Source organism: Carya illinoinensis, chromosome 2, assembly GCF_018687715.1.
Source record: "Carya illinoinensis cultivar Pawnee chromosome 2, C.illinoinensisPawnee_v1, whole genome shotgun sequence".
Taxonomy (NCBI): Eukaryota; Viridiplantae; Streptophyta; class Magnoliopsida; order Fagales; family Juglandaceae; genus Carya; species Carya illinoinensis.
In genome coordinates, this window is record NC_056753.1 from 4,015,551 (window position 1) to 4,025,796 (window position 10,246).

At 34.1% G+C, this 10,246-nt stretch overlaps 1 protein-coding gene across 1 annotated transcript; it reads right to left on the reverse strand.

Moving 5' to 3' along the window:
• Positions 1–2,117: 2,117 nt before the first annotated feature.
• LOC122295657 (dolichol-phosphate mannose synthase subunit 3-like) lies at positions 2,118–9,910 on the reverse strand. Its single transcript, XM_043104745.1, has 3 exons — positions 9,809–9,910; positions 9,608–9,718; positions 2,118–2,177 (listed from the first exon to the last, which is right to left on the reverse strand). The coding sequence occupies exons 1-3, from the start codon at positions 9,908–9,910 to the stop codon at positions 2,118–2,120; spliced, it is 273 nt and encodes a 90-aa protein (XP_042960679.1).
• Positions 9,911–10,246: the final 336 nt, after the last annotated feature.

Consider the following 10,246-nt stretch of genomic DNA (forward strand, 5'->3'; position numbering starts at 1 on the left):
AGCTAAAGTTAGACAAATTTGTACATGATATTTGTGAAGAAAAATATTACGCTCACCGCTCAAACTTATCGAGTTAACGTTTGAAATTTGAAATTTTTTATTTAATGATTAAATAATATTATAATTTTTTATATTTTTTAAATATTAAAAAATACATGTAAAAATAAATAACTAAAAAATAAAACTTTTTCATTACAACCTTTTCAATTCCTAATACAAAATATAATAAATAACTTTACTTTTTCAAATCCCAATACAAAATTAATATTACAAAATTATATTATAACAATATTTTATTCATTACTATTTAAAACATCTCATCTTATCTGTGTAACCAAACGGGACCTAATGGTAGCTCCAACGAGAGTTGAGAATTGTGGGCATAGACCCACCCACTTGTTAAAGAGTAATATTAGCTAAAGTCAGATAAATTTGTGCGGGTTTGTAAATATTGTGCAGTCATTTTAAAAAAATATAAATTTTATTATTAAAAAATTAATTTTTTATGTAAATTTTATATTTATTCACTTTTTAAAAAAATTTGTATAATATTTACCTGACTAAATGTAGCCTTATTTTTAAAAATGTGAGAAATTATTTTCCTTTTAACAGTTATTCTAAACTTTAATAGTGGATGGTATTTTTAAATAATTGTTATTATTTATTTTAAATTGTATTAACTAAACTATAGATATCATATGATTTTAAATTACTTAAATACGCATAAGATTATTCAAAATATATCATATTACTTAAATAAAAAAAATTAAAAGTAAAGAAAAGTAATATTAAAATATAAAATCAATTACAATTACTCCTTTTTCATTTTCAAGTAGCTGTTCTTTTATTTTGTTTTCTTAGACTTGTACTCCATTGAATGAAGGAAGAAACTATTAAACAAAAATTGCATTAAGATACATGTATATGAAAAATGATAGTTGTAGTTGTAAGTGTATAAACGTAGTGTAATCACTTAAAAATAAATAAATAAACTCGAGATTTATACGAAAAGAAATTAATTTTTTAACAGTGTATCCCACTCTTTTTCATAACAACTAAACAATAATTATGTATTCTATAACTATATATAAGATTACTCCATACATATACATACAAGGCGGGTAGAATTGACTAAAAATAATCACAAGCCTATGAGGGCAGACCGTCCCGTATTAGGTTTTGAGGATCATTACAGCTTGCATAGAAGATATTTACAAACCTGACAGCAAGCATATATGAAGACATTGGCATGACATAACATGTGGGAGAGGTCCCAACTCCTTAAAACCTCCAAATTGACCGATATTGACACATTTGATGGGAATGCAGTTAATTACCATATTCCATGCTCAGCAATAAAATAAATTAACTACCTTTCCACTTTTGGTGATAGAGAAATGGTCACATTACAGTCCATTTATTATGTAATATAGCCCGTTAGAAACCACAATAGTCACACATTCATATGTAACTCTTTGAGGAAGTCCTGTTCCACATTTGAGAACATTTACGGAAAGCATCATAAAAAGTAGGTCCTATTTGAAACTTAGATTCAACAGAGATCAATTCAGTTTAGTCTAATGTTAAACTGAGTTTGACATATAAATGTCCAATTCTTAAATTATTAAAGTCATTTCAATTCAAAATCTCTTTACACATAAGATCTATAATTTTTTTTAACTCAACACATATTTATACGCGAGACTCATAATCTTTTTTAACTTTATATAAATACATCTAAACTCATCTTTACATCTAAATATATTTAAACTTATATTAAATGAGTCTCACAAAATTTATTACATCGCATCAACTCAGTACTATTCATAAAAAAACTCATCTTAACTTAACGTCCAAAGAGCTTAAGAATATAAAATCTCATTCACTATCGTGCACTCGCTCGATATATCTCTCTCTTTAATAATTTTAAAGAATTTGAATACAAATATTCCTAAGAAAATCATTAAAAACATTTCTAAAAAGAAAAATCATTATTTACCAAAAGAAATTTTCTTGCGATATATACATATAGACGTCAATATCTGCCATTACAAAAAATGTCCAAAAATAGCAATTCACCATCCCACCGACAGATTGACAAGTCAAGCATCCTCTAATCAATGAGAACCCACGTCAATCCCTTTTGGCTTCAGATATTTTTTGGCCTCAATGATATCCTATAAAGAAGAAGAGTAATACTATTTATAATTATTTTTACATATTTTTTATATATTTTATTAATATAATTAATTATATTAATTTTTTGCACTCAATCATATTAGTAAAATATATAAAAGAATATATAAAAATAACTGCATATAAAATTTTTTAAAAAGAAACGTTACAATTACAACTTTACAAATCATGATAACAAGTATATTCTTGAATCATGAAGATTACGAACAAAAAAAAAAAAAAATCAAAATCTGCTCAAAGCTTTATATATGTAAAAATATACAGTGACGAGAGTGGTGGACATAGAGCTGAAGATGTTAGTCAATGAGATTGAAAAGCTCATTATTGATTCGCGTAAAAGAGTAGACGAATTCGAGTTCGTACTATTCAACAGAAATGAGGAGTTATTGAAGGAGTTGGTGGCTGTTGTACATGAAGCTGAAGTTAGATGTGCACGCACATTAGTCCGTGTGTTTTGGGCTTTAGCATTTGTTGTAGCGTATTTCTTGGTGGTGCATAAATAATTTCATATTAGTGTTAGAATTCTTTAACTCTAGCTGTGTATGTAATGTTAAGTATATGTAAGTGAAACTTGTGAATCATGTACAAGGGAACTTGAAGCGGCTACCCTTACCATGCCCTCTTTTGCATTTTCAAAACTGTTTTGCTCGTTGGAATGGAAATGATACATTGGATGGACGGGATGATAGAATATGGTAAAGTAGGTCATTTCTTGTATATGGTAATGATTCATGGGATGGAAAAGATAGAATCCTTGGGTGTTTTAGTGATGTAAATGTTGATGGAATCCTGTATTGGGAAATGATTCATCTCATCAATGGGAATTTAATATCTAGTTACATGCAATATTCCCTGTCCATTTTTCAAGAATTTATATAGAATGCTGGAATATTTAGAACCTGAAAATGCATCCTGGAAAGAAACAATAATAACAAATTACATCATTCTGATTAACTTAGTGAATGCTGGCCATGGGCATTTGTGTGGGATGAGCATGCTATATACTTCTTTTTGTGGTGGGGTCATGAATCAGTACCTGCACATCCAAATTGTCTTGACTGTAATAAACACTATAATGGCTCCCAAGCACGAAAAATCTGCATGTATAATTTGCTATTCTCCAACCATAACCATTGCTAACGCCTTGTATATGTAAATGGATCCAAAAAAATGTAATGTTAACCACAACAGGAAACACGATCCAACAATTTATTTGTACATGTATATTAAACCTATTCAAACTCTTTCAAGTGGTTAGAAGCATGCTAAGTACCAACTAATTGTGTTACCAATAATATCATAATGCATCACCCACCATCCACCGGTTGTGATCCATCCACAGGTTGTGATCCATCCAACGGAAAGAACACCTGCAAGGAGTAATATGTGTTCCCGGTTCTTAAGTAACCATATTACATCAATATTACTACTTCTTAAATAAAAGATTGAATTTTTACCATTTCTTGACTCCCGATCATTGATTCTTGGTGCTGGGTTCGACATTTTTCAAGAATTGAGCTTTCTTCAACAAGTTGGTCAAAAACAGTATAACAAACGTTTAGAAATTGGAGGCCCAAGTTTGATTTTTATCAAATAACCTAGCACATTAAACGGTAGGTTGATCTACAAGCTCATATACCTGCGACAATCCAACATCAGAAATATCTTTATCTGACGGGCCAAATAAATTCCTGCAAGTGTCCGGCAATGGTGTATCTCCTCCATCTCTCTAAAATAAAACGAGTAACATAACACATGTAGAAACAATGCATTAATAACTTATAAAACCAAATAAAGAAGTATATTTAACAAGTAACATAACCATAGTGAAGTACCTGTTTACGTTTTCCCTTGACTGTTGCATTCTTGGCCTTCGCCCGTACTTTCCTTATCTCTTTTTCCATGGTCGATGCTCTCCTCAGAGATGGTGGTCTGCCTTTCCCTCTTACTATCAATGGACTGAGTACTTTATCTGAACCCGCACATGCAGAAACATCCGGTATCGAAGGAACAACATTGGAACCCGTGCATGTTCTTGATGGAGGTTCTTGGTTGTCACTATATAACTCAATCATTGAATACAACTTCTGTGTAGCATCCTCAGTATGTTTTTTTGAACCCGCAGCGTGAGTAATCATCTTATAACATATATTCAACAAAGTAGAATATTTGTTAGCATCTGCTCGCTGAGCCCCTTGGTCATAGCTGCTGTCGATTAACGTGTACCTCCTCTTAATGTCCTTCCTCCATCTATCTAAAATATACTGTTTTGGCAAAACTTTTATACCATTACATTTAAATACAACCAAAATATGCCTGCACAGTATACCCCTCATCTGAAATAGCCCACACGAACAGTTTGCAGCTGTATCCACATCACTAAAGTCCACTGAATATGTAACTAGCTTAGTGAAGTCTTCCACATGAACTTCATCCTCAACAAGATACGTCTTGACACCACCATCTCTCTTAAGTAATTCTGGAGCCAAATCTATTAGACATTGCAGTTCTCGTTGGACTTCCCTGAATTTTGCATTCGTGTATAATTCTTGAAACTTCTTTTCGATCGGAGATCTAGATATACAGGGAATGGTCATGCTAAATGAGTGAAAGTCAGCGTTATTTTCATTCTCAATTTTCTTCTTCAATGCGTTGTCAAACTAGTCGACAAACTCTTTCAAGTTTGTCTTCGCGTGAACATAACCATAAAAAAAAGCATTCATGCTCTCGCTCCGCTGCGTTGTACGCCTAAAAAGTATCTTTCAAGAATGCCGGTACCCAATGGTCACGCTCAGTGTATAAACTTTTCAGCCAAACATTCTCCTCCAACTTGTAAGTGCTGATTAATTGCTCCCAAGAGCTTTCAAACTCTGCAACATTTTGGGTGTCATACACGTATTTCATCAAAGCATTTTTCATCCCACTTTTGTAGGCAGAATAGGAGGAAAGCTTTTCATGAACTTTTTTCAGTATATGCCACAAACAAAATCGATGTCGACTCTGTGGAAAGACAATAGCAATAGCATTCTTCATTGCTCTGTCTTGATCTGTGATAATAGCTCTGGGAGCTATACCATCCATACACTGTAACCAGGTCTTGAATAACCACACAAATGTTGCCGTATCCTCACAGGATATCAATCCTGCTCCCAGAAGAATTGACTGGCCATGGTGGTTTACACCAACAAATAGTGCGAATGACATCCCATATCTATTCGTCAGATATGTGGTGTCGAATGTAACCACATCACCGAAAGATTCATAGGCTGCTCTACTACGGGGGTCTGCCCAGAAGACATTCTTTAACCTCCCGTCGTCATCTAAATCCATCGACGCAAAGAACCCACCATTCTTGTATTGCATCTGTAAAAAATATTCCTGAAGCGCACCAGCACCACCAGCGCTAAGTCGTAAATGTCTTGCCTTATCGATGTAATTCCGACAATCATTTTTCAAAAACGGTAGGTTTTCGAAACCTCCCACGCCAACGACAAGAGATCCGAAACTCTTATTCATTCGGATTCCGGCCAGATCATTTGTATCTAAGACTCTTTTTACAGAGTCACTAACTTCTCTGTTACATCGAAAGAAACAGGATTTTTTTGGACTGAGCCCGCAGTTATGAATGTTATTAACTGTTGTCAACTAATACTTTCCATCTACCTTTAAGACATTAATCTTTGACTTACACTCCGTTTTGCCTGTCGGCCGTGGCCTGGCAACATTCAACGTTCTATTACGGGCTTTCCCACCACGGGCACAACCGAGTGTGGCATATCTGACAGTCCCATCATCTCCTTTCTCAGTCCTTCTTGTCATCACCCCAAACCCAATATTCTTAGCATACTGCTTGTAATAAGTCATTACTTCTTCAAAAGAGTTAAACTCCATTTTCGACTTCGGCTCCTCAATTGTGTCACCACCAACCTCATCATCTAACTAACCTGTCTCGTTTATTCCATCCTCAGTTTCAATCGAATCCTTGGGTATATATTTGTTGCTTTCTTCAACTCTAGCGGAGCTAGATGGACAATCAATTTCAGCCCAATTGGGAGACAAGTCTTCTATATCACCTCTTTCGCTTACGGCGGATGCAGTAGTCATAACAGGAGTTGGGTAACCATCATTGGGCTAAAAAGAAAAAGTTAAATATTTAAAAAAGCACATGACATTAATCTTAAAAATAAAACATAAAATTTATAAAAATTCAACAATACAATTGTATCACCTCTTGAATATTGCATGGATATTGGTAGCCATCTGGCTGTTGCGTTAGAGGTGACCACTTCGGAAGTTCCCCATAGTAACCACCCATGTGCATGTAATTTCTGAAGCTTATAGAAGTTGACGGTATACCCTAACATGTTATTACACAAGTTATTCATGTACTGTAATGCATAGATATCAACCCAACGTTGTCATACAAATTTTAAAAAAATATAACACACCGTGGTTGGGAGATTTGAGCAAGATGGTGTTAGCAGAGCTGAGTGTTATTCCCCTTTTTCCATGATTCTCGAGTCTGCAATAAATCAAGTATAGCCTTTTTATCCATGTCCATGCCAAAAACACAACCCTCATTCGCTACAGAAGTTGAGGTCAATACTGTCCCTCTTATTTCATCACACTACAAAAATACTTTATAAATTATAAGTTTCTTTCGATGGGTTTTGTAAAATAGAAGAATAAAATAAAAAGAAAAAGAAAGAACACACTTCCCGAACTTCCTCTCCTAGGTGTAATCATGATTTTTTAGAGCAAAAGTAACTCCAATTGTGGGTCTATTATGGTAATTGTTCAATGACAAATCTTTATATTCTTGAGCTTTAGCATTTTTTTGATAAGTTATATTCTCAACCAAAATGCTGATATAACTTATATGGTATGTATTACAATTACAAGATGGATGACAAAGATCACTTCACTTTTCTTGTTTGCATTATTGCCGAGCTAGTTCCCATAGCATCTCTGAAAATATTTTTGAACCAATTTAATCATTAGGAGGAGAGTTTTCAAAGTTCTAATGATTCTAAAATCAGATTCTAAAATGAGATTCTAAATGATTCAAGACCGAGAATATCTTATTAGAGGGCAAACCAATAAAGTTTATCAGAAATCGGACTTACTAAAGCCAATAGTCTGTCTTTTCACCCGCAGACTTCACTTCATTAATTTGCTTGCTTATCTTCAAATTATAAACAGACTCGATGCTCTCGTGTCCAAACACAAAGCACCAACAAAGTTACTTCCAGATTTCACCATCACTTTAGGCAAGGGTTCCTCATAATTTTGTATCAAAAACCACAGGAAAACGCACCACACATGCACCACACATTCACTGATCCCAGACAACACCCCCGCTCCAAGTGCCTGATTTAATAACATGTTACAACACAGTGAATAATCAGAGACATGGATGCACGTTGCACAACCAAAAAATGCGTGTTACAGACCCCAGCAGCATATATTTCCTGCATGGGGTCTAAATTGAAAAGGTTTCCATTTTTCCATTCCTACATTGTTCTTCCAAACAAACTTACAATAGACCCACCCACTACATTGTTCTTGCCCACACGAAAATCCTTTTCCTAAACCATCACTGGAAAATCTTTTGGAACTGCAACATACCCACACACATTGTTCTTGCCCACACGAACAGCACCCCCAGCACTATATAATACACGATTTCCGGAAGTTATCCAAAAAATAAGTTAAAAACAGAATATCACTGCAAAATGGGTTTCCAGAAGCTTGCAAGAGGAAGATTAAACTGAAACTAAAAATAGAATACCTGAAAATCTAGTGCCTTTCCGGAATCGATGGCGACGGCAACGGCAACGTTAGCGTGGTCTCAAAATGGGTTTTGAGTTCATGGAGTATATCTCCTCTCGGCTTCTGGGTTTCCGAAAACAGAATAGGTTTCAAATCTTCCTAAAACGGAAATGATTTCCGCCCCCCCTTTTTTTTTTTAATATGTCTGCTGACGTGGTAGCATGCCACGTCAGCAGATTCCCCAACTGGTACGCATCGCCATGTACCTGTAGCACAATTGGGGAAAAAAAGGACGATATGTAAGCATTAAAATAGGAAAAATAATTAAGTATATAATCCATTCTTTGTTTGATAAGTCAGTCAGTTTTATTAAAAGAACAAAGTGGGGTGCAACTTAAGTGCGGAGGCTGTATACATAAGAAAGCACCTGACTAGGAAAGAGAGGGAAAACATGACAACATAAACTCAAGATAATTAGAGAATCTAGGACTATCTGAGCTGACATCCAATCATATAAAGTTTTTAGCAATATGGGTAATATAATCTTATTCTAGTCTACATGTTTCTAACCCTTCCCATATGAGCAAGTATAAACAAGCTAAGGGAAAACATTTCAATCATTCCGATTAGAACATGGTCTTGATACCGTAAAACTAGTGTATGATCTACCATCAGAGGTTCCTACGAAATAACTAAAAAGGGACAAGCATGCATGCACAGATACAGAGATATAAGAGTGTATTTTCACGATCACAATCAGACATGAAAGATGACCATTGTGTATCCATTGTCTGTTTATAAAAGAAGACAACAAAACAAAAATAACAAAAATACCAACTGGAAATCTATCTAACTAGGGGCATTATATAGACCTAATCAACCAACTTTTTGATAAGCACTTTATTACAGTTTCTCCTTCAGAATTTGTACCCTGGTTAGCATGTTTCCCAGTGGAACCAAATTGGAGATTTTTGTTATGTGATGCATCAAGTATGGAAGGTATTAGGAGCCATATAAAAGCTACTTTGCATGTATATAGAAAATACAAATTAAAAGTCCTAACCATATGAAAACATCATTTGTCCTAGAATGTGTTCAATAAAAAACAAGACAAATTGGTAGATGGCACATTTGTTCAGATGTCATGAAAAGCCCCAACACTCATCTTCAACGCATCAATGTGCTAAAAGATAAGAATGCAGATTTCTGTATGAATCTCTTTTTTTAATCAAAAACTAATTGAAGAATGCAGAAGCCAATAAAAAACACAAAAGCCAAAATATCTGTATGAACATTTGTAACGTGGTGCAATGACCATTGCTATCTTCTTCTTTTTTCTTCTAGTGAGTGGGAAGCTATTTTAAAATAACATCAAAATAAAATAAAAGTAAAATACATTCAAAAGTGGAGTATTACATAGCAAACACTTGTCATCGCATGACTTGCACCCCCATGTCATCCTATAATACTGTCCTATGAAATGTCCAATTCAAAATCTTAAATTTTCAAAAGAGGCAGAGGGTCATTTGTAGGATAGTTGAAAATAAAAGGGTCTTAACCAAAAGCAGACAGAGAAAAAGAGCCACATAGAACAACCTCACCAAAAAAGCACTAAAAATAATATGGCAATGTTTAATACCTGCTGCAAAAGCAATGCTTCTTGAGGATAAGTTGGAAATTGGATTAAACCATCTCCAACCTGCATTAATAGGCCATAGCATCCTAAACAAATCATAAAATAGATCGGTACCTGGGAAGAAGATGGAAACAGGGCACACACTAAGCATCATCTACACCAAAGAAATTATATGAAAAATAAAAACTTTTAAAAGTAACTCACTAGCAAATTATGTCTACTTGGAACCATAGATGTCTGCAAGAGGCCAAACCATGAAGCAGAGATTGCCACCAGCAACGTCATAATCTTTACAATATGCTTCATGTATCTATGATAAAGTGGAGTTGATACCTAAGAAAAATATTGTGTGAATTTTTTCTCTCTTTTTTTTTTATAAGTGAAAAACATGTGAATATTTTTATTTATTTTTTTATAAGTGAAAAACATGTGAATATTGTGAGAGAAGAAAATGGTAATTGCCTGAGCAACCCCAGAAATGGTTAAGACTAGATATTGCTTCACAAATGTACCCAAGACAATTTGTTTTTTGGGTAATGCTAGGTACAAGCTTAAAATAGACAAGTCTCATACAAGCCATTTGTAAAAAAGTGGGTCACACTAATAAAATATAGTTTCTTTACACTTTTTTTTAAGTGAGGT

Excerpts from the sequence above, each read along its gene's own strand:
- LOC122295657 (XM_043104745.1), bottom strand. The coding sequence starts at position 9,910 with ATGAAGCATATTGTAAAGATTATGACGTTGCTGGTGGCAATCTCTGCT. Across the intron at positions 9,719-9,808 it reads CAAGTAGACATAATTTGCTA|GTACCGATCTATTTTATGAT; the intron begins GTGAGTTACTTT and ends TCTTCTTCCCAG. Across the intron at positions 2,178-9,607 it reads AAGCATTGCTTTTGCAGCAG|GATATCATTGAGGCCAAAAA; the intron begins GTATTAAACATT and ends TCTTCTTTATAG.